Here is a 25,086-nt window from a genome sequence, read left to right as displayed (position 1 = left end):
AAAAGATTTCTTCAAACAAAAGTTCCGAAAATAGGATAAATCAGAAAGGAAAAGTTTTCTGAATGGAAAGGAGGAAAAAGTGTCGGTCTGTCACTGTCAGATTTGCATCGTTTGGCTTACTGGTGCGTATGCTAGTGCGCGATCAGTAGTGTTTTCTCTTTTTCTTTCTTTTTTTTTTGTGCGCATCCGTTTGGAAGCATCCACAAATCAAAGTGCAGATCATGATGGAACACTAAAGATGAAGGTTGCTATAAAAGGGATGTGGTGCATGCACACAGGCAAAAGAAGACATAAAACTAATACTATGATGCATGGAAACATAAAGAGATAAATTATGCATAGGAAGTAAGAGAAGAATAAAAACTAAATTAAAGATAAAGTAAGATGATACATAAAAAGAATTAAAAAAAGAATAAAATAATACATAACAGAAAAAAAGAATTATAAGATAGTGAACGAGCGAAAAACTAAATTAAATAAGAAAATAAGAACAGTTAATGTTATAGCCACAAAACATATAATTGTATGTTAAAAATTCTATAGAAAGGAACAAAAAAAAAATAAAAATAGAAGAGAGAGAAAACTTTATATCTAGAATAAACATATGGAATCTTTGAAAAAGTCATAGTACAAAATAACCTGCTAGAAAAAAAAAGTCATAGAATAAAGCTAGCATGAAACGAGGAAAAAAACCAAATACAAGAGAAAAATCAAAGAAGGAATAAAAAAGAAAACAAAAAACATAAAAAGAGAAGCTAACTCAAGAGGAAGAACAAACGAAACAAGTAAAAAAATGCATATATAACGATATAGTCTACAACATTTTGAAACTGGCAGCAATAGCAAAAGAATCTCGGTTTATACTGTCACACATTAATCGATGATGTTAACGCGCGACACCTGCTGTTGCATTCCACACTCAGTACTCCTAGTACTATCCTATTAAATCTATGCATATATGACAATATAATCTGCCACATTTGAAACTGATAGCAATAGTGAAAGAATCTCCATTTACACTGTCACGTGCCTCCCCACGCAGCTACCCTAGGCATCCTCGTATACATGACATGATTTATTAATTTCTGCACTCATTTGTTGTTGGGCTGGACCAATTCATTGCAGCGGCCCACTTGGGAAGTCTCTTCACGTGAGCCTTTTTTTATTTTTATATTTTTTAAAAATGTTTTTTTACAGAAATATATTTTTGGTTTCACAATTTACAGTTTTATACCCCTACCGCCCGGCAGGGGGCGGCAGGGGGCCTACCGCCGGGCGGCCGGCCCCCTGCCGCCCCCAGCCGGGCGGTAGGGACCTATATGTAATTAAAATTTGAGTGTTATCGCATGGAGGCTCCTACCGCCCGGTGGAGGGGCGGCAGGCAGGCCGACCGCCCGGCAGGGGGGCGGCAGGCTCCCCCCAATATAAAAGCTGAGGTCCCCCCCACCACACACCTGCATTTGCAGAAAACAACATCCACAGAGGGAAAAAGGAGAGACGTGGGGTGAGGGAGTGAGTTGCAACAGCGAAGCCCTGTCGGATTCCGTACTTGTGATCTGCATGTAAGTTACGTATGAATCCATTAATATTGTAAAGCAATTTTATTTAATTAATGTCATAGTATTAAAATTTCAGTTTATTACAGACTTGTTTCTAAATTAATTATAAATTAAAATAGAATTAAGTTTTGGATAGTGAAATATAGTATTAAACTTGTTTCTAAATATTGCAGCATAAGACAATGGCTGCCTCCAATTTTGGAGGATTTTCATGGACCGAAGAAAAATATAGTATAATACTTGAAATCATGACACATCTTGTAATCAGTAAAAATTGGATCTATTAGCGGATGGTACGATAGAGATGGTGTTGTCAAAATTAGTTGAGTTTAAAGATTTCACATTGTTTCGAGGTATTACAACGCAAGATGTAAAGGAACACCTGCTAGAACGTCGGAAGATATACATAAGGGTATGTGAACTAGCGAACCATCCAAAGACTTAATTTTAATTAAACCAGTTTCTAAAATTATGGTACGGCTTCAATTATAACCACTAATCCGAACCCTAAGCGGTTACAATTATAAAAAACACTAATCATAGAATTAAAAATACAAAAAAAATTAGAATGACAAAGTTGAGAAATATTGGTTACCTGCAGTTCGGATCCAAAATCCGGCAGGACTTCGCTGTTGCAACTCTCTCACTCACCCCACGTCTCTTCTTTTTCCCTCTATGGATGGTGTTTGCTGCAAATGCAGGTGGGGGGACCTCTGCTTTTATATTGGGGGGAGCCCGCCGCCCCCCTGCCGGGTGGTCGGCCTGCCTGCCGCCCCTCCACCGGGTGGTAGGGGTCTCCATGCGATAGCACTCAAATTTTAATTATATATAGGTCCCTACCGCCCGGCAGGGGCGGCCGCCCCCTGCCGCCCTCCTGCCGAGCGGTAAAGGTATAAAACTGTAAATTGTGAAACCAAAAATATATTTCGGTAAAAAATGTTTTTTAAAAAAATAGAAAAATAGAAAAAACGCCTTCATCACGTGATGGATGTAGGGATCGTCGCGCCACCAACATGTAATGTAACCATGGCCACCCTGCACCCCACGCGAAGCAGGGCATCACATCAGTTGGGCAGAATTCCCAATGCCTTGCCGTAGCCGACCATGCCGCGGTACATCTCGTCCAGGGTCTTGTAACTGAACTCGAACCCTTCCCTAACCAGCTTCGCAGACGACAGGCTCACTCTCGGCTTCTCCAGGAGCTGATCTTCGGCGCTGCAAAGTGTCAGAATTCGGAGCTCGGAACAAAACCACAATATATGCAAAAACATCGATAATCTCTGCTGGGGCAGATTCTTACAAGTTTGTTTTCACGCCGTACTGCGGGTACTTGTGCGCCAGGAAGCGCGCGAGCTCGACGACGGTCGTGTTGAGGGCGCAGCAGATGTACCTCCCCGCCGCCGCGTCCTCCTCGGCGAGGAACAGCTCGGCGTGGCAGAGGTCGTCGATGTGGACCAGCTGCACCGCGCCGGAGGTCTTCTCGATGCCTTTGAGCGCGTCGAGCCCTGCCTCGTCGCCTGAAGACCGTCACGCATCGATCAAGATCACCACCGGAACGAACTTGCCAACAAGCTGAGGCGCTGAGCGGCGTAAGCAAGAACAGGTATATGAACTTGCTCACCGGACAGGAACGAGAGGCAGGCCGGGACGCTGGTGCTGACGATCGGAGCCGGCGCCGCGCCCACGGTGACGACGGGGCAGACGGTGACGAGGCTGATGCCGTGCTCCTCCGCGAACCGGCACGCCGCCTTCTCCAGGAGCACCTTGGACACGCAGTACGCCCACCAGAGCGGCGGCTTCTCGGCCCTGAGGTGCTCGACGTCGGACCACGAGTCCTCGTCCAGGACGTGCCCGTCGCCCTGCAGCTCCGGCCTGATGTAGACCCCGGACGCCGACGAGGTCAGGACGACGCGCCTCACCGTCCCCGCCTTCACGCACGACCTCATCACGTTCAGCGTTGCTCGGACGGCTGGCTCGATCAGCTCTTTCTGCCGTGCACCGAGTTGGATTGAGCATGTCAACTGGTACAGCACGTACGTACGGGGAAAAAAGAAAGAATTTTGCAGCAGAACAGTGGGTACTGTTAGGTGCGTGATGCCTGCGAACCTCTGGATCCTGCGCGCCGAGGTTCACCGGAGCAGCGACGAGGAAGACGTAATCGCAGCCGGCGATGGCGTCGTCGAAGCTGCTTTCTACGTCAAGGTCGGCGCGGAGGACCGTCAGGGGCCCGAGCGCCTGCAAGTCCTTGAGGTGGGAGTTCTTCGCCGTGTCATCTGGGATTCAGAATCAAAACAATCCTTAGCACTTTTAAATAAGAACTTTGTTGGGAACACCCAGGAACGCAAAGAACCCGCTCGCCCTCTCACTCTCTCTGGACGACAGCACAAGGAAGAAGATGAACAGTGGATGTAGGGTGACGAACGCCGCGGCGATCTGCTCGCCTGTATCTTGGCTTGTTCTCAACTCAAATGAAACGCACACCCAGTTGCAGAGAGGAACGGGCTACTAATAGGCCCAGGCGCACCCCGGAGCTAGCCTCCACGCCCGGCATGCTCGCCATGACTCCCAGTTCGCGCACGACGCCGCTCCGAGCGACGCGGACGCGCCCAACAGCCAGCGACACGCACGCCACCTCCCCAACTGACACCGACCGAGCCTACCGCACTACCGCAGCGTTCCTGCGCGCACGAACTCGACCCAAACCACTGGAACATGACACGACACGACACGCCAGGCCACCATGGTCCATGGCCGCAGCTCTACTGCCGCTCGTGCCCGCTTGGCGACACACGCCTCACACACACATATACACGACGAACACAACGCGCACGCACAGCCATGTCAAGTTAGTTCTAATAAACTTTGCATCTGTGTCCTCGTTCAGTGCGGTTCAGAATCTACAGTGTCCAGCAGGTTCAGCTCGTAGCTACTGAAGTGAAATTAAGAAAGGGAGCAGAGAAGATCAGACCTGGGTTCCTGACGGTCGTCTTGATGGCGTAGCCCTTCTCCAGCAACATCTTGATGAGTGCAGAGGCAATGTACCCGTTCCCTCCGGTCACGCACGCCGTCATCTTCTTGTCGCCACCCGCCGCTGCCATCACCGCCGCTCAGTGGCTCACACACCACCTCGACGGTGCTCGCGACTGGCCTGAGACAGTGCCACGATTTGGAGAACTAATTGTGGAGAGGATGCGGTAAGCGGGTGTTGCATTGCTTTTGGTCCATTTATTAGTGACAGCAATCACCGGTTCGTACAGATCACACGATATGGATGGCATGCTAATTTAGGAAGGCATTCAACGATACTAATGGCATACTAATTGTAAGAGTATCTCCAAGAGATTTTTTATATTTTTCCTAGTTTACAACAGCGCCTCTTAATTATATATCATCTAAATATATACATCATTTATTCCAGATTTCTCACTAGACAAAGATAGAGAGCGAGAATGACTCTCTAGACTACATACGCACAAGATATAGAAAAGCTGTTGGAAAATACAAAGATATAGAAAATGATTTTTACTTAAATTACTATCTAAATGATAATTTACAAAGTAGATTTTAGAAATGCTCTTGGAAATACACTAAAGATTACAACCGGAGTTAACAGAACCTCAGAGGCAGACTGGCCTTTTAAGCGAGTCCGAACTACCAATATGAGACTAAACGCTTGGAGCTAACACGCGCATTCAGCCCAGTTCACAAGACCGGCCTAACTTGGCCCATGGGCTGGAATGTCACACTCACATCAAAAAATAAATAGGATGCACTACACCAACCTTGCAAACTCATGGAACAAAACATATTAACATATATTTTATTGTAGATTTAATGAAATAAATTTGGTATTATAAATATTATTATTTATTTCTATAATTTGGTCAAAGTTTGCCAAATTTGACTTAGAACAAACCTAATATGACATGGAAATAAAAACAGATGAAAACCATGAAACAATAAAAAAGCTAAAAAGATCTTAGATTTCTTTAAAAAAATCATAAACTGATTGAGTCATACTAGAGGGACAATAATTTGTTTGGGAAAAATAATAAAAATATAACATGGGAGGAATCCAACAGGAAAATAATGATGATAATCTAACAAAACACAGTTTTGGGTTGAATGCATGCGAATTATAGGACGGGTTAAGAAATATGGGCCAAAACAAAATAGTTGGACTGGTGCAGTGGATAAAGGATTCGGCCCAAAACTAACCATAACAGTTTGATTTAAAAATATGAAAGGGATGGGAATCTAACAAAATTCGTGCTCCGTCTTACTCATAGAAGTAGGATTTGTATATGTGTGTTCATAAGAGTGAGTATGCGTGCGTTGTGAGTGTCTGAGTTGTACTGTGTAATTAAAAATAAACTCATATGTAGTATTTTCTTAGGAAATTAGAGCTCATGAAGTCATTGCAAACATGCACAATATACATTCACTAGCCAAGAGCGTAAGCGTAGACTTCAGCAGTACGCTGCATACAGCATACAGATTATAGAATTACAATCTATTGAGTGCAGAATATCGTCATATCAGTATGGCAGAATTCCCAGTGCCTTGCCGTACTCGACGACGCCATCATAGATCTCATCCATGGTGTTGTGCTTGAACACGAACCCTTCCCTCACCAGCTTCGCAGACGACAGGCTCATTCTCGGCTTCTCCAGGAGGTGATCGTCGTCGTCGTCGCTGCATAGCGTCGGAAATCAGAGCTCATCATCGGAATCAAATCACTACGGCAAACATTCACCGGGACGTGAGCACCCCCCGAGTTTCTTACAAGTTCGTCTTCACGTTGTACTGCGGGTACTTGCGTGCCAGGAAGCGCGCGAGCTCGACGACGGTCGTGTTGAGAGCGAAGCAGATGTACCTCCCCGCCGCCGCGTCCTTCTCGGCGACGAACAACTCGGCGCGGCAGAGGTCGTCGACGTGGACCAGCTGCACCGAGCCGGAGGTCTTCTGGATGCCTTTGAGCACGCCGAGCCCTGCCTCGTCGCCGGACAGCAAAGAGAGGCTGTCGATGACGCTCGTGCGGACCCTGGTGGCCGGCGCCGCGCCGACGGTGAGGACGGGGCAGACGGTGACGAGGCTGATGCCGTGCTCCTCCGCGAACCTGCACGCCTCCTTCTCCAGGAGCACCTTGGACACGCAGTAACCCTGCAATTGATCGGCATCCAACCACCGCACTTCGTCAGCAAATCGCGGCAGTCCCATCTGACTGACAGGTGACACGCGCCGTGTCATGTGATGAACTGGTGATGGAGCACGGGCGGTGTAGTAGGTGGGGGACGGACCCAGGTTGGTGGCTTGTTGGCGGTGAGGTACTCGACGTCGGACCAGGAGTCCTCGCCCAGGACATGCCCGCCGCCCTGCAGCTCCGGCCTGATGTAGACTCCCCCCGCCGACGAGGTCAGGATCACGCGCCTCAGCGTGCCGGCCTTCGCGCACGACCGCATCACGTTCAGCGTTCCTCGGACCGACGGCTCGATCTGCTCTTTCTGCAATCAGCAGATGGAAGCACAGCAGGCTAGAGTGAGGTGAGGGAGAACACCGCAACGAAGATTCATGATGACGACGTTTGTGTTGTGCACCTCTGGATCCTCCGCTGCCATGTTCACCGGAGCGGCGACGAGGAAGGCGTAATCGCAGCCGGCGACGGCGTCGTCAAAGCTGCCTTCCTCGTCGAGATCGGCTCGAAGGACCGTCAGAGGCCCAAGCTCCCGCAAGCCCTTGAAGTGGGAGTTCTTCTCCATGTCATCTGGGATGATTCAGAATCCAGTAAAGCAATCAAGGATTCAAGGCCAATTCTCAACATGTGTGGGATTATTCACAATCCAGTAAAGCTTGCTGATTATGTCTGAGATCAGGTTGTTCAAACATCGTATCAGAAGTAAAATCGTTGGGATCCTGGTGGTAGAACGATGTCGCTGTCTGCCCGGCTGGAACTGAATCAAGGCATGAAACACTGAACTGAGAACAGAGGGGAGAACCGAACCGGGGTTCCTGACCGTCGTCTTGACGGCGTATCCCTTCTCCAGCAGCATCTTGATGAGCGCCGAGGCGATGTACCCGTTCCCTCCGGTCACGCACGCCGTCTTCTTCTTGTCGCCCGCCGCGGACATATCGCCGCCGTTCAGCAGCGCACCTCGTCGAGTCGTGGATGTTGCTGGTGAGGAAAGATATTGAGAGTATCTTGGGGTGCTTGCTGGAGTTGCGGGAGCTAAAAGCATCTCCAGCCCACTGACTAAATGGGCCTCTATTCCTTCTTTTAATCTCCCAAGTGGAAAAAACAACTCCATCCGGGCCTCTAAACGGGCTACCATTTTGTGGAGGCCACCAAATTTTGGCCTAGAGCCCCTATAACTAGAGGCCCTCTATTCCCACCCGACACGTGGGCTCCACTTTTTTTTTCCTCTTTCCCCTCTCCTCTGGTTCACTCGCGACGGGGATCTCGCGGTCGCGGCTCCCGCGCCGCCTGCCGCCGCCACCGTCCCCGCCTCGCCGTCGCCGGAGATCCTCACCCGCTGCCAGTAGACTCCCCGCCATGGACGGATCCGCCCCTCTGGGGGACGGAGGGCCGGCTTAGGGCACCGACAGCGATGGGCCGAGCCGGACTAGGCCGCCGCCGCGCCTGGACGGGGCGCCGCTGCCTCGCGGCATCTCCGGCGACGGGCGCCCTCCCCGGCCGGACGCGCCTACCTCGGCATCCAAGAAACACCGGTCGACATTCGTGGCACCCACACGGCCGGCAGATCCTCATCCCAGCGGCGTCCTACCTCGCCAGAACCACGACGCCGGGGTCGATCCCGGCGGCGTCCGGCCACGCCAGGTCCCCGACGCACCTGGCGCCTTGCTACCTCGCCAACTCTTCCAATCGCCTCCACCTGGCCCCCTCCTGCCTGCTCCCCTGCGCCATGAAGCACCATATCGCAGCTCTGTCTTCACCGGCGCCAGCAGGAAGGCCCAAACGCCGAGCTTCTCCGAGCCGGCACGGCTTCCTTCGCACCAAGTCCAGAAGACGTCAAGGGAAGCCGCCGCCACCGCCTCGGACACCTGAAGAGCCGCCTCAACGACTTCACTCCAGGACGACGGCGACTACTTCAGCTCCTCCTCGATGCCATTGTATGACTGGAGCCCTACCCTGACTGCCGACAACACCATGCAGGTAGTAGCAACTCCACCTGGTTCTTTGATATTGTTTGCTTTAACCAGACACGCATTGATTGGCGATATATTATTTAGTTCTCATGTTTTAGAATGCCCTGGATCATTCATGTTTAGTTCTATGCAATTAATGAAATAGATCAACCCCAGCTTGAAATATCATTATGTTTGCTTCAGATGTTACCTAAAATCTGGAATATCGTATCAGAGTGCAAGATGACAGCTCAAGTGCTTCATTTTCCAAAGGGTCTTGTTCCTTTCAGATTTGCTGTAGACATTTATGGAACTCGCCAAAGATAACTCTAGATGATTTCAAGCTTTGTTCCTATCAAATTTGCTGTAGACATTTATTTTTCAAAGTGTGCATTTATTTTTCTATTACAATTTTAGTAAATTACTGAATTTTGTTTTGAAAAGAAACTTGCAAGGGGGCCAGTGCTAACATGATTTGGCATGGAACTTTGCTGGCTTATGCTCACTGCACCCCAAGCCTTGTGCATATACACAGATGGGCTCATCATCATGACTTTTCCCCCTTTTCTCTGTGTTCTGTTGACTATGTTGATAAGCAGTTGGCTGTTAAGTTAAGGTGTATAATATATACATATGCCCTGTTTTAGGCTTCTACTACTGAAGGCCTCCATCTGTTGTCATGATGCCTTTTTATCACTTCTGGAATATATAGTCATTCACAAATATCAGATTTCAATGTTCACCATACATACTGTAATATTTCAGTTCATGAGACTTACCAAAGATATGCACAGAATCAGTTGTATTATATTTACTACAGTAGTAAATAGTAACATATTCCATGTATTATGTTTCCATTATAGGACACAATGGACAGTTCTCAGCCATTGGTTGACATGCTGACACAAAACTCTGAAGCCGATCTAGAGGTTCTCACACAAGCACCAATCCCAGATAGTGGCAGTAGCAGAGGGCGGGGAGGAAACTACAATCACAATGAAGACATCCAGTTGTGTTGGTCTTGGATGGCCATAGCATTTGACCCAAGAAAAGAAAGTGATCAACCAAAAGGCACATATTGGAATCGGATAGCACAACACTATCATGAGAACAAGACTTATAGCACAACACTATCATGAGAACAAGACTTTTGTCTCTGATAGAAATGTTACCTCCCTTGAAAAAAGGTGGAATGACATCCAAAGGGAATGCATTCGGTTTCAAGAATGCATCGAGAAGATAGAACGTCTCCGTCCAAGTGGCGTTCCCCATACAGAATATGTAAGTTCGTAAATTCATGACTTCATCAAATGCTTCTCATTCTCTAATTGTTGATTTCATCTTTGTTGTAGATCAATTTAGCGCAAAAATCCTATGATGAGACCAAAGGTTTTCCTTACTTTCACCGATGGATGGAGGTCTGCCATACCGAGAAATTTCAATCAGTATATGAAGCAATGAAACAAGCCCAAGGAAAGAGGCAAAGCAAGTCTACGACCCCATCGCAAGAAGCACAAGAAGATGACCGTGAACCTTCCAAGCGACCTCCAGGTCGCAAACAATCAAAACAGAAACAAAAGATGAATGATGGAGAAGATGAATATGTCGTGCAGCTTGCAATATTTATACAAATGAAGTCAGAAGAACATCAGAAACGTGAAGAAAGATGGAAAGCTGAGAAGAACCTCGAAGAGCGGAAGTTGCTATGGGATCAAGAACAAAAGATCATGTTCTGCAACACCTCCAACATGGATGAAAGCCAAAGAGCATATGTCAAGGCAATGAGGCAACAAATAGCAACAGCCAATGAAGCATTACTCAAGGCATCGGGTGGAGGTTCCACAAATGAGCAGGGCAGCGGAGGGGACACTGAGGAAGCTGAGTCTCTCATGTGAAGACCATTTTTTTCAGTTTGACAGTAGTATCTATGCTGGATCTTGTTCTACTTCTATTCTGGAATGTTCTGTATTTTGTGGTTGTGTTGACCTGTGATGCTGTGCTTACCCATCTGTGCTTACCCATTTGGCTCTAGATTTCCTTTTCCATGCAGCAGTAAGCTTGTTAGCAGCAAGATTGTAGCACCAAGTTTCTAATGTTCAATGTTCTTGAGACTGTAATAAGCTGTAAACTGTGCTTATGTACACTGTGCATATGTGCCACTGTGGAATGTTCTACTTTTATTCTAGAATTGCACCAAGATTGTAGCAGTAAGCTGCGCTTACTTCTGGAACATATAGTCATTCACAAATATCAGATTTCAATGTTCACCATACAGACTGTAATATTTCAGTTCATGAGACTTGCCAAAGCTATGCACAGAGGCACATACTGTAATATTTCAGATTCATTTGTAACATATAGGCATTTTGATAGCATGATAGCTAATTTTATAATTCAGATGCATTTTGAAACTGGCAAGCTCCTCCCAGCTCACTGTTCTTGAGAAGAAACTAAGTACACATACCCACATGCACTAGTTTGTTGGAATAGCAAAAGGATTCAGACTGTGAGTATCTAGCTGTTGCACTAGTTTGTTGAAACAGACCTACAGTTTCCTAGCTGTTGCACTTACATGGTCTTGAAGAAAATGCTATTACAAAGAATCTGATAATTACATGGTCCTGAAGAAAAATACATCAAGTGATTATGGACACCAATTCTGGAGATAAAATGTCCTTCATTATGGACCTGGAATGGAGGAGTCCTTTCTTCATTATGTAAAAATACAAGGCAAGCAAAACAGTACTTCAGCCAGACAACCATGGAGGTCTGATAATTATATTTTCTTTGTACAAGCAAAACAGTACAACTAAAATCATCTATACATATTCTCTGTGACATCTTGGACAAAATTGCTGGAGCTCTGTGAAATCAAGTTCCTGCAAATTGTCAAGAACCATTGTTACTGTTTTGATAAGGGAACCAGATACTGAACCAGATATTTTTTGTTTGTAAATGAACCAGAAATATTTTTTTGGATGTTGTCAGTTTGATAACAGAATTCAGTTACAGCATGAATTAGTTGAGAATAACTATAGAATGCATAAAAGCAAGTGACAGTAATCTTTTAAATAATTTGTGAGAACAATTAGCTGTTTTACCTCTAGTACTTATACTATTTTGAGAAGAGCTATCCTTAATTCTCTACTATTTGGAGCTATGAATTGCCCAAAGATGCTCCACAAGATCGTTTCGTAGTTGCTCGTGCGCTGATTTATCCTCGATTGCTTTATGGTTCTTGAGGAACTCTTGTACCAGAACTGGATCATGTGTTTGGTAGTCCTCGGGTGCCAACTCTGGGAGGCCGCCCGGCTCCTGGTAGTAGTTAAAGTCCTCATCCTCTTCTCGCTCATCCTCTATTATCATGTTGTGTAAGATAACACAACACATCATTATGTACCAAAGATCATCTTTGCTCCACCATCTAGCAGGGCCTCGAATCATGGCGAATCGTGATTGTACTACCCCGAAGGCTCGTTCTACGTCCTTCCTGTAAGATTCTTGCATGGTTGTGAAATGCACCTTCTTGTTACCTTGCGGGTTGCGAAAAGCTTTCACAAGTGGTGCCCATGCGGGGTATATCCCGTCAGCAAGGTAATACCCCGTGGTGTACTTGTTTCTGTTTACCATATATTCCACTTGTGGAGCTGTCCCAGAAACCACTCTGTCGAATAGTGGCGACCGACGTAGCACGTTGATATCATTGAATGAACCAGGAAGTCCAAAGAAGGCGTGCCGAATCCACAGATCTTGTGATGCAACAGCTTCCAAGATCAAAGTTGGCCCATTCTTATGGCCTGTGTAAACACCTTGCCAAGCAACCGGGCACTTTTTCCACCTCCAATGCATGCAGTCTATGGATTCAAGCATCCCTGGGAATCCTCACTCCTTGTTAATGGCTAGCAATCTGGCTGTGTCTTGGGCATTAGGGGCCCTCAGGTATTCTTCACTGAAGATGTTAACAATAGCTTTCACAAAATGCTTGAAAGACTTAATTATGGTGCTTTCACCCATTCTGACTGAATCATCCAAGAAATCAGCTGACACACCGTGTGCAAGCATCCGAAAGGGTGCAACAACCTTTTGAATAGCAGATGCACCCAAACGACCCACTGCATCAGCCTTCTGGCGGAAATACTCGTCGTGAGCCTCGACTGCAGCTACTATCTGCCGCACCAACAAAATGCAACACTTTGAGTTAGCATACAAGAAATGACAAGATTGGGTACACTTGATTATATTATCTTCAACAATCGTTCCATGTGGCCTAGTTGCTTGGAGTTTGTTCAATGATACATATAAAATTTCAGTCAACAAGAAAGCGATTGAAGTGAATAAAAAAGATATAGCTTGGCAGAGTGACAAGAACAAGAAAAGTTGCTTGGTTTATGTCTTATTCTGATTGGTTGAAACACCATATCTAACAACTTCAAACTATCACATTTCCTTCATGTGGAAACATTTTCTAATTTATCACAACAAGAAAAGCTGCATACATGGTTTTCATTAACTATTTGAGGTTTTGTTAACTCTGATCTTAACAAGAAAAGCTGCATACATGGTTTTCGGATAAACGATGTTTAGAGGCCAACGACGCAGCTAAATTTTAGTCAAGAGCAATGAGTAGGTATCTGAAGCTTCAAATTATCGTGCTGTTCAAACCCATGAAACTACTAGCAGCATCTTCTGATCTCCGTCGCTCCTTTCCCTTGCAGTAAATTGTTTTCTTTTCTATTTTTACTCATTGCTCAAGGATCTTGATGCCCGAGAGAGAAGATCTTTGCGGTCAGAGAGACAGAGACCGCCACTGTGATGTGGAGTTAAATTAAACCGCCTTAAGGCCCTGACTCAAGGTTAAATTAAACCGTAATAAGGCACCGAAGAAAGAAAGAAAGGCAAGAATGGATGTGCACAAGTCTACCTCAATGCGTCCAGCTTTAGTGATGAAGAGTAAAATGACGGCCGGCCGGCGCGGCACGGGGCGATGCGGGCGCGGCGGCGCGGGGGAGAGGCGGCCGGCGCGGCACGAACTCGCCGAGGGTGCGGGAGGGAGGTCTCCGTCGGGTGCGAGAGGGAGGACGGCGGCGAGGCGCGAGGTCGCCGGCGCAAAGGGAGGACGGCGGCGGCACGAGCAGAGGTAGGACGGGGAGAGCTTCGCTAACAGGTAGGTCCCACTAATTAGATTGATTTAGGGGCTATCATTTGGTCGGGCTGACTTGAGTCCGAAAAGAATTTCAAATCCTTAAATTTTATAGGCCAGCCCAAAAATACAAAATAAAGACCCATATTTAGTCAGTGAGCTGGAGATGCTCTAAGGACAGTATATATGCCGGCAGTCAGTGGCCACTTCCAGCGATGGCCGATGAGTGCTCGTATAGTTTGTCCACGATTTTTCTAGTGCTCGCATAGTTTGTCCACTACACCCACTATATCCTGAAAAAGCTGCTGCCATGCACACCATAGCGGACGCAGGCTGCCTAGCTGTATTATCCCCAAAAGGAAGCGCGACGAAGTAACCTGCGTCTTTGCTAATTAGTGTGTCCTATAATAAGATCCACGCGTCGCTCAACAAGATCGTGCGCACTTGCCCTCGTGTCCATCAAATACGAAAATAAATATTTATGGACCTAGGTGGAAAAAATTAATTAGGACCCAAGTGCGTTTTAGTTGACATCTGAGGATTACTCATCTTTAGGTTAGGTTAGCCTGACCCGCTGGCTGTTTTTTGAGTGGCGGCAAAACTGACAGCGATCTTTCTGCTCTTATAATGGAAAAACGCGAAAAACTGACAGCGATCTCAACTCGTCAGCTGACAGATGAGCCCAGTAGTCGTAAATAACTGCTGGTGGCGCCTACCAAGCAATGCACCAGGATAGTGGACATTTCGGTGGAAGGTGCCGAGAACTACCTGTTTCATGCTGAATCAAATTTGAAATGAACATCTGCTTCGCTTGTGAAGACTTGATGCGCTACACTTGTCTGATTATGCTACTTTAGAAGCTCATCTAATTTTTTGTGGTACTAAAATAGTTACAAAAAATATGGAAATTAGCTAGCATGCATTCTATAAATGGGTGTGGCAATAATTTATTAAAAATGTTTTTCATCATAAGTTACACCCAGACCAACACCCCTCTGTCCGATCAAACATGCGTTCGGTCGCAGCCATACAGGTAGGCTCGAGTCACCCGACCACCCAATCATGCATCCAACCCCGGCCCCATCCGGAAAAGTTGAAGCTTTTGACAGGAAATTGATGAACGTGACCGGAAATTGATGAACGTGACAGGTTTAATAGATTCGTCCGCTCCTCGCTAGCTGCGGGCAGCAGTGCGCGCGCCAGAGATGTGGGTCCCACTGCTATTCAATGCGTGGATTCCTGCTCAGCCAATCGGATTACACGCTGCACCATCTCGCCCACCGCAGCCGGCGCGTCGCCAGACGTCCGTTCCCTTCTCTATCTTCATTTCTCTCTCCTCCACACGTATATATATGAGCCGACTATTCGCTCATCATAATACTTATTTTAAAGTCCACTATAATATTTGCTCTAATGCAGCAAGTAGCAGACGGCTCTCAAGAACATACACACAAATTGAATGCAAGAAGGCCGTGAACTCTGGTGGACTTTTGTGCCGCGTAACAAATGTTTTCTGGTTTATCTTTAGAGTAAATTGCACCTATCATACAACAACTTGATAGGTGGGTGTAAATTGGTCCAACAACTTATAAAGTGCTCAATTTAGTACACTAACTTGATAGTTGGGTGCAGATTGATCCAACAACTTAGAAAATACTTAATTTAGTGCGATAACATGGTAAATTGGTGCATTCACAGTACAAACATTATACGACAATATATTTGCTAATGTCAAGTCACAATAAAGAGTATATTCACGTCGGAACGTATTATTTGATCGTAGATTTTTGTGTCACAATGGACACCAATAATTTTATTCTCAGAATAAATTAATTATAACTTTATTAAAAATAATATATTATTTAACCACTATTACAACAACAACATATTAAGCAAAGTAGATGAATTTGAATAATTCTTAAATTTTATAAATGGAAATTATTGATGGTGATCCGGTTGTTGCTTTTCAACTATGTACAATTTTTTATAAGTTCAAATGCAAACAAATTTTAGAATTACACCATTAGCATCACTCAAATACTGAAGTCGATAAGAGAGACTCTGAAACCTTAGGTTTCTTCTGCGCTTCTGCTCATATATTCAACAATGCTCATGTTTGTTTCTGCTTATTTAACTCATTTTTCCTTTCTAACGAATATATGAGGCTTTAAAAATATACCAATCTCCTAAAAGATATCAATAGTTTGTATCAACGTATTGGCTTTTTTAGTTTAACAGTCCATATAATCAAACATATCGGAAACAGTGAGAGTGAATTTTTTAATATTGAGTATCAAATTAAATAGTTTTAATTAAAACTAAATCACTATACAAAAGTAATTAAAGTAAAGACATAACATTAATTTCTAAACAGTGAGGATTTTTATCCTAACCAAATACATTGCCCCGCAGGTGCCTCACAAAAATCAATGGTCAAATAATACTTAATAATTTGTCCTAATATGAATATACTTTTTATTGAGACTTTCGTTAGTTATATTGGCGTGTAATGTTTGGACTGTGAATGCACCTAATTGCCAAGTTATTGCATTAAGTTGGGCATTTTACAAGTTGTTGGATAGATTTGCACCCACCTGTCAAGTTATTGCACTAAATTGAACATTTAATAAATTATTGGACCAATTTACACCCACCTAACAAGTTGTTGTATGGTGGGTGTAATTTATTCTTATCTTTATTTGTAGTAAAGACTCTAAAACAAACGAGAGGCGGGGAGTGGTCTACTGCTACCCCCTGCATGCGCGCGCCATGAACCGTGCTCTGCGTGGGCCATCCCCCACGCCGGGTCATGCCGCGCGACGCGGACACTCGCCACGACGTGAACGCGCACGTCTCTGGCGTGCATGATTACAGGCAGTGGCGGAGCCACCACTAGGGCGAGCCAGGGCGGCCGCCCTAGGTCCTTCTAAGTAAAGTCCAGAGTATATTTGTTAACAGTAGAGGTAGTAGAAAAAGAAAAGAATGATGAATCTGAAAAACATAGGAAGAACATAAGAGAACAGAAAATTGGCTTCCGCAGAATAGATTACTTGAGAAAGGAGTAAGAGTTCAAACAAGTTGTTCGATACCATTCATCCTCGCACGCACTCAGTATTTAACTAGCGACTCTCTTGCGTTTACATGGGCTTGGCCTGATACGTGCGCGCAGGCACATCTAGCGAACCCATTCGCGCCAAGACAGACACTAGGCTTCCTGGTGCGGCGGCCCATAGTAAGAGATGCTTTCTTTGGTTCGTGCGTGCTGACAATATCCCCGTTCTCAACTCCGGCAGGGGCTCATGGCGGTGCGGCGGCGCCCCCCGAACGCGAGGTCGAGTGGGCTGCAGCCTCTCAAGTGGCTCAACCTAGCGCCCCAGCCCAGCACTGCATCTTGCCACCAGATGCCGCTGCCAATTTCGGCAGTTCACCATCTACCCCCCCTGCAGTCCCGCTCAGGCGCTCACGCTGGCGTGTCGATGCCGTTGCGCGACGCCACTCCACGCCCGTCCATTCAGCAGCCCCATCTCGGCGCCCGTCGGTGGCGACAGCAGATCCCGTGCGCCGCCGGCGCGGGCGCCTGCAGCTGGGCAGCAAGTCTCGGCGTCTCGCTCTGGTCGTGCAAAAATTTTATCGTAAAAGTCCGCCCTAGGTCATTTTCTGGGCTGGCTTCGCCACTGATTACAGGACGCGCTCAGCTCCAGTAAAGCCGGAACGCTGAGCCCAAACAGCTAGTAACAAACTGAACGAATGATCTGAGCTTACGGAGCTAACGCTAATAGGGCAGATCAATCCCGAGTGCCTTGCCGTACTCGAAGACGTTGTCGAAGATCTCGTCCAGCGTCTTGTGCTCGAACTCGAATCCTCCCCTGAGCAGCTTCGCCGACGACAAGCAGGCTCTCGGCTTCTCCAGGAGCTCATCGTCGATGGTTCTGAAACACGCAAGCATATATAGTAGCATCACGATTCATCATGCAAGAACATACAGCGCGCCATGGATTCAGAGCGATTATTAATTATAGTATCCTTACTGCAGATTCCGCATCACGTCGTACTGCGGGTACTTGCGCGCCAGGAAACGCGCGAGCTCGGCGATGGTCGTGTTGAGGCCGCAGCAGATGTACCTTCCCGCCGCCGCCGGAGCCTCGGCGACGAACAGCTCCGCGCGGCAGAGGTCGTCGACGTGGCACAGCGGCACCGAGCCGGCGGTCCTCTCGGTCAACTTGAGCACGCCGAGCCAGACCTCGCCGCCTGACAGGAGCGAGAGGCTGCTCGGGACGCTGGTGTTGAAGTTCAAGGAGGGCGCCGCGCCGATGGTGGTGACCGGGCAGACGGTGACGAGGCTGATGCCGTGCTCCTCCGCGAACCTGCACGCCGCCTTCTCGAGGAGCACCTTGGACACCGGGTACCCCCACGACGTCGGCTTCTCGGCTCTGAGGTACTCGACGTCGGACCAGGAGCCCTCGTCCAGGACGTGCCCGTCGCCCTGCAGCGACACTGGCCTGACGAAGACCGCGGCCACCGACGAGGTCAGGACCACGCGCCTCACCGTGCCGACCTTCACGCACGACCTCATCACGTTCAGGGTTCCCCGGACTGAAGGCTCGATCAGCTCTTTCTGAATTCTTCGATTCATCAGGTGACAGAAGAGAACAAACAGCTTTCTAGCTACTCCTACAAATACAGTGATCCAGCAGCGTGCCAAATGTACATGACAAAAAGGAAGCGATTCGATTGGTCTCAAGTCTGTCTGTGCGCACCTCTAAATCCTCCCCTGACGCGAGGTTCACCGAAGCGGCGACGAGGAAGGCGTAATCGCAGCCGGCGACGGCGTCGTCGAAGCTGCCTTCCACGTCAAGGTCGGCGCGGAGGACCGTCAGGGGGCCGAGCGCCTGCAGGTGCTTGAGGTGGGAGTTCTTCGCCATGTCATCTGGACAGATTTCAGAATCGCAGAGGACGCCTACGCTCAGCTGGTAGACTGACTATCCCGAGAAATACTGTATCAGATGAGAGAGCTACCTGGGTTCCTGACCGTGGTCTTGACGGCGTAGCCCCTCTCCAGCAGCATCTTGATGAGCGCCGACGCGATGTACCCGCTCCCTCCTGTCACGCACGCCGTCTTCATCTTCATCTTTTCGCCGGCCGACGTCGACACCGTATCCCTATGTGAAAACGCCTCTCCTCGGGGCAGCGTGACTGTCTGCAGCCTGGTTGCTAATAAATAGTGCAGACAAGTTTGGAGGCGAGTACAAGTGCACAACCACTTCTATTGTCAACGTCTGATAAACGTGACTGACCCAATGATGAATCAGTCCCACTCTGTTCTCAACTTCTAATAAACGTGATTGACCCTATGATTGGCAGTTACGCTGACAGGTGGCGTTGGCGGCTGCCGTCAGGGCAAAGATTTCCAATGGTCAGACCAGCTTGACAAGCTAACCGTTTCTCGTGTCTGGGGTGCGCCAGCTTGACAAGCTAACCGTTTCTCGTGCCTGGGGTGCGCCAGCTTGACAAGCTAACCGTTTCTCGTGCCTGGGGTGCGAAGATAATCTCTGTGTTCGCTTGACTGTGACTGATGACTGGTGTTGATTTGTTATACAAGAGAACAGTACTACTGACTGACTGATAGCTGGTGCTGATTTAATATAAGAGAACAGTACTGCTAGCTGGTTGGCTGACAAGCCAAGCGAACACAACAAATCTTTTGATTTCCAGTCCTCGATCCCAGCCGGAATCGTTCAAGAAAAAGACGTCCGTTGAATAACCGAACAAGATAGTATGAAATTTTCATTTCTTCAAGTTTTTCTAGTCAAAGAAGTAATAAAACAGAAGCTGGATGCTTCGTAAGATGCAGCAGTGCAAAGCCAGGATGACCACGTGGAGAAGCACATGACACGTCGGCACGTGGCCCTGAAGATTTCTCCCGGCCTTTTCATAGTCATGGGCCTTGGTATAAACATACATATTCCAAGGAAATATTATATGACGTAAAGTAGCTATTTCAAGAGTCAAAATTTTGGCCACTAGGCTACATGAATTGCAAAGAAGCAGCTCTCATTTCCAGGCCTTGCGGCCCCTGAACTGATTTCCGGAGCGCTTGCGCTGCTGCTGCTTCTCCTGCCGAGAACGCGCTGCCTTGGCTCTAGTTGCTGCCAGAGGCATCCTCTTCTTGTGTTGCTTCTGCTTATTGCTCAGGCCACCGGTCTGCAAGGCAGCACGCAATGCAATCAGACAAGGGCATAGAAGAACAAATGAGCGATCTGATCGTAAGCAAGATTTGTTGTAACCAGAAACAGACGTGCAGTAGCCTAAATCTTACCTTTTTCTGTTTCACAGCTGCCCTGGCTACATACGCCCCTCTATCCTCTCTTCCAGCTTTCACCATCGCTAATCTTTCTTCTTTCGACATCTTTCTTCTGATGTGAGCCTGCATTATAAAGTGCATGTGTCAAGCAAATGCGTGTCCCCGCATGTGCATGTGTGAGAGAAGGGAGAGAGCACCTCAAGCTGAAGTGGATCAACACACTTCCTACTGAGCTGATCAGAAGATGGCATCTTAAAGGTTGCAGATTTCGTGTCACCACCACCCTTGATTAGTCCATGTTGGGCCAAAGCCAGCTTTGCCTCTTTCTTTGCCTGAAAACAAAATTTTCAACAAGACATCCATGATCCATCAAACTATATCTGGTAAGAACAGAATGCAAGCAGATTTATTTTTTAGATGCAAGTAGCTTCTCATTCAATAAGCATTCCCAACTTTGTAGTTTAAACATATCTATTGGAAAACTGTTAGCCATCTGAAATTCACATACCTTGAGCTCTTTGATGCGCTTAAAATCTTCATCTGATAAAATTTTACCAGTTTCATCTGATGAAACGTGAGCCTTCTTTGCTCCTGCTAACCTCTTCAAGGCTCGAAGGCTTGCATCAGCAGCATTCAGCTCACCAATATAATCACTCAACTTCCTCTTCTGCACCTTAGAGCTGCTGCCGTTAGACTTATCTCCCTCATCACTGTCTTCATCCTGGTCTGAACCTTCATCCTCTGAACCATTTATGCTCTCCTTAAGTTCTTCATCATCATCATTATCCTCAGACATATCAGTATCGGCATCCATATCAGAGTCATCATCCAATTCTTCATCAATATCATCACTATCATTGTCTGAGTTATCCTGACCCTCATCTGTACCATCATCAGATGCTTCGTCCTCCTTGTTTGTATCTTCATTGGCATCAGGTTTGTTTGCATCAGAACCCTCCATATTTTCTTCTATTCCAGGAGGGGCAGATTGCAAGGCTGTCTCATCATCAGAATCAAAAGCATCGGACTCATCATCTGAGCCTTTCCCTTCCGATGAAATGTTTTCATCTAGCAACTCTGCACCAGGCACGTCGCTAGCGACAGTGACTTCACCAAATGCCTTGGGCCGAGCCTTTGGATCAACAGGACGGCCTCGATCTTTCTTGACTAACAATGAAGGGCAGATCTGAACTTCAATGAACAGAGGTTTAGCACTAAGGAATTGCAACATACAGGAAAACACTGGAAATTTGCAAGAAAATATCTGACCTCTCTGAACAAAGTGATCAGCGAACGAGCAGCAATTGAAACAGCTTTCTCATGGGACTTTTTGTACAAAACAAGGTCTTGGAGCAGATCCTCATTCATCATCTGCAGGTTTCCCAGATGTGAGGACGGAACCAAGGAAGATAAGCACAAGAAAGATAATAAGTGTACATCACACCAGATATTCTAGAATGCACAAGAACCTCAGACTTGCATGTGTGTTCTATATCAGCAACAGCACCAACAAAAAACTTTAAACCACATAATCGGCAAGAGTGGCAGACAACCACAAACTAACAGTGTTCACATGTTTATTCCTTTCCATTTACTGACATGAATAGAATTTCTAGAATCACTAATATCGTGCTTTTCAGTCTATCAGTCATTAATACAGAAAACCAAACAAAAAATAGTGAAAAAAATACCAATGTTTCCTCTGCTTGTTTTGAGTTTATGCTGGGCACAAGGAACGCGTCAAATACAAAATAGAACTAACACACTAGGATTCGGGGAATCCAGTGCCTCAAGGGATGTATGGCCAGTAGCATTGCAGACAAGGTACAGGTTAAAGTATCCAAAAAAATTAAGGCACCCACCAAAGGCATTCTCATGCAGATCTCTCTCACAACATTCAAGCCAACAGCAATAGCCTAAACAAAGCAAAGTCAGTATGTTCTCATGAAATCATGTTAGCTTGAAGAGCACATATGATCCATATGCTGAATAAGAGAAATGCAAACCTCAGGGCGAGATTTGTCATGCACAAACTGATTTACTATCTGCTTGAACAGTGGTTCAACAGCATCCGGGGGTACCTAAAATTTAAACATGTGTACGTTTTGCATTTAGAAAAAAAAAGTGAAATAAGTGGGACCAATATAGATGAAAAAGGAACGAACTTTCGAAGCAGGACATAAATCCAACCATGTCATGGCAAGCCTGAACTGCTGCAGCAAGTAGAGTTGTCACATCTCGTTGATGAGGCTGCAGCATAGGTATTAAAAAAATACCAGTGTTACTACAACCAAACTAGGCGGTGTTTCAAAGGTTGATGCGAACAAAAATACCATGTTAAATTAACATACTTGAACATATCTTTGCAGGTATGGGTAGAAGTTCAACAGAACCAAGTGATGCAGCCCAATAGTCCTTGCAATAACTTTTAACATCATCATCCTTACCTGCAAGGCAAAGGGTTTTCTTTAATTATTTTTATTAAAGAGAAGATGGAATAAAGTATTGACTATGTTACGATGGGAAAAAAATGAGGATGACCTCAAAGCGTTCATTGCATTTCTGCAGCCGAGAGAAAAGCTTCTCAGCAAAACCCTGCCAACAAAACCAAAAACATTTTCAGCATAATGGAATAGTGCATTTCATAGATACCATCTAAGGTGATAACAGCATGAACAGAAGCACTAACACACCTGGGCATCCTTTAAATACGTCAGGGGTGAATAGTAGCTGGAACCAGCCTCCTCAACAGATTTCCTCTGTTGCCTTTTCATGCTACGAATAACACGCTGTAATTTAGCTTGCTTCTTTTTCTTACTAGCAGCGGTACCCTTGTGATTTGCCTGGGAATTAATATACCACCAAAAGACAAATAATGCATCAAAAAGGGCAAAGGAAATCAAGAATATCCTGATACTATCAGTTTAGGCATAATGAAAGCCAGTTAACACACCTTATAAACATCCTGTTTGCTAAGCAGAATTTGTGGGTTTTGGTCTGCTTCATCTTCACTGCTTGATGCATCACTGTCATCCTCTTGTTCAGCATTTTCATATCCAAGAAGGAACGAAACAGCAGCTATCATAATCCTGCATGTCATGCCGATCATTTAGGCAAGGAGCATCCAATAGCAAAACACCAGCATATTCTACCAGCATGTACCTAGAGGAAGGATGGAAGCAAGCATCGCATATTGCATTTGTTGTGCGTTCATCAAACCAGACCCTCCGACGGTGAAGATCACACAGGATAGTAAATGCCCTCTTTGCCCGTGACTCTTCTTCAGCCTGAGAAACAGGAGGCATAATTAAAAAGATAAATACAAACATGTTTTCCAATATGCTAAATCTGATGGTAGTGATCGATGCACTCGCAGAATGTTGCAAACCTGTAAGAATTTAAAAAGGATGTTCTGCAGTTTACGGTTCCTGGTATCATTCTTATGTTTCTGATTCATCCTCCTGATACTGTGTACAATATGCGAAAATGCTAGCTTTTTAACAGCCCGGTCTCCAATCACCTGAAGCTCCATGAATAACTCCATTGTGTCCTCAAGATCAACAATCTAAACATTTTTTTTCCCAAACAAAAGAGGGATGGCATAAAAGGGGGTTAGGTTTCTATGGGACAAAAAGGTTAAATTAATCTGTGAACAAGCAATGCAAAAGTGAAATGATTTCACCAAGTTAATACTTAATAACCCATCCAAAAGAACTCTTTTTTGTGATACATATTTTTCCATTGCTTAGTTGAACGAGGGTACTTATAATGTTATAAGTCTAGCAAAAGTCACCTAAGCTATATCCAAATGTAGTCGAGCCCATGCCTTTTAGTCGAACCAGAGATCTATTGATGTTAGACCTTCAGATATAGAAACAGGGCAACAAGATATCGTATCAAATTATGGAATTTTCTATTTTGCAGAAGATAAGAGTGACCAGAGAGGAACATGACCTTGCCATTTCGCAACATCAACATGAATTATACTCAGCGCAAAGCCCATTAGCATAATTTGTTGCTATCCTTCCTAAGCTAACCACAAGGACATCGAACTCCTACCAGATGTCGAGTGTGGGAAAATTAGTACGACTCTACACTGTAACATTTTACCTTTCGATTGACCAGCAATATCAACGCCTGCACGAGGTGCGTCCTGAGCCCCGGCGGCAGCCCGCGCGCGTTGGTGTCGAGCAGACCCCCAATCTGGTCGGGCAAATCGGCGAGGTCGTCCGGGTAGAACGGCGCGACGTGGGCGAGGAACAGCGCGAGGTCGCCGAGCTCCTTGGCCACCTCCCCGCCGCCGCCCGAGGAGGAGGTGGTGGCCAGCGCCGCCTGCTGCCGGAAGAGGAACACCGAGGACTCGAAGTGGCGGTGGAGCTGCCGGAGCTCCTCCTCGTAGCCCTCCGGGTCGCGCTTCATCTTCGCCTGGAGCACCGGGAGGTTATGCGGCTGGCCAGCCCCGGCGGACGCGGAGGCCGCCTCCGGCGTGAACGCCGGCGCGTGCTTGCGCGGCATCGGCGAGGGGAGTTTGGTCTGCGCCGCCGGCGAGGTGCGCTAAAACCCTAGCGGCAGTTGGTCTGTGCGCGCCTGTGGAACCTTAACAAAAAATATATATATATATATATATTGGGGAAGGGAAGGGCAGATCATATCCGCTTTCGATGTGTGGTGGCGGTGAAGATAGTTTCCGCCTTCAGAGTGAGGTCACTACGTGACGCTGCTTCCCTCCAACGGGTCTTCTACATTTTTATCGTTATAACGAATATCACTCATTAGTTTATTAGTCTTAAAATAATACCTACAACTTACCACATTTGCTGATGAAATGTCCTTCCTGTCCCTACTCTACTCTACACTTCTCTTTCCCTCTCCGACAGCCGGGTCCTACGGCCCACCCGTGGAGCTTCGTCTTCCACCTCCGGTCAGCCGACCCTCCCGCGCGC

The 25,086-nt window shown here is 46.5% G+C and overlaps 2 protein-coding genes and 1 pseudogene across 2 annotated transcripts; all 3 read right to left on the bottom strand.

The window, feature by feature from the left end:
- Positions 1-788: 788 nt before the first annotated feature.
- On the bottom strand, positions 789-7,763 carry LOC120681439 (annotated as a pseudogene).
- An 8,701-nt stretch (positions 7,764-16,464) lies between these two features.
- Positions 16,465-19,046, bottom strand: LOC120681438 (anthocyanidin reductase ((2S)-flavan-3-ol-forming)-like). The gene is made up of 5 exons (XM_039962933.1): positions 18,859-19,046; positions 18,600-18,769; positions 17,871-18,457; positions 17,528-17,771; positions 16,465-16,717 (listed from the first exon to the last, which is right to left on the bottom strand). Exons 1-4 carry the CDS (start codon positions 18,968-18,970, stop codon positions 17,615-17,617), a joined length of 1,026 nt encoding a protein of 341 aa, XP_039818867.1. The 5' UTR covers positions 18,971-19,046; the 3' UTR covers positions 16,465-16,717; positions 17,528-17,614.
- A 549-nt stretch (positions 19,047-19,595) lies between these two features.
- Positions 19,596-24,743, bottom strand: LOC120682133 (protein SDA1 homolog). The gene is made up of 15 exons (XM_039963886.1): positions 24,254-24,743; positions 23,532-23,708; positions 23,306-23,430; positions 23,097-23,232; positions 22,837-22,986; positions 22,685-22,738; positions 22,495-22,590; positions 22,334-22,393; positions 22,150-22,224; positions 22,006-22,059; positions 21,413-21,514; positions 20,652-21,329; positions 20,341-20,475; positions 20,159-20,266; positions 19,596-20,043 (listed from the first exon to the last, which is right to left on the bottom strand). The coding sequence occupies exons 1-15, from the start codon at positions 24,656-24,658 to the stop codon at positions 19,894-19,896; spliced, it is 2,505 nt and encodes an 834-aa protein (XP_039819820.1). The 5' UTR covers positions 24,659-24,743; the 3' UTR covers positions 19,596-19,893.
- Positions 24,744-25,086: the final 343 nt, after the last annotated feature.

This window comes from Panicum virgatum, chromosome 7N (genome assembly GCF_016808335.1).
Source record: "Panicum virgatum strain AP13 chromosome 7N, P.virgatum_v5, whole genome shotgun sequence".
NCBI classification, from domain to species: Eukaryota; Viridiplantae; Streptophyta; class Magnoliopsida; order Poales; family Poaceae; genus Panicum; species Panicum virgatum.
Note: the sequence above shows the minus strand (reverse complement) of the source record. Positions and strands in the feature narration are given on the sequence as shown.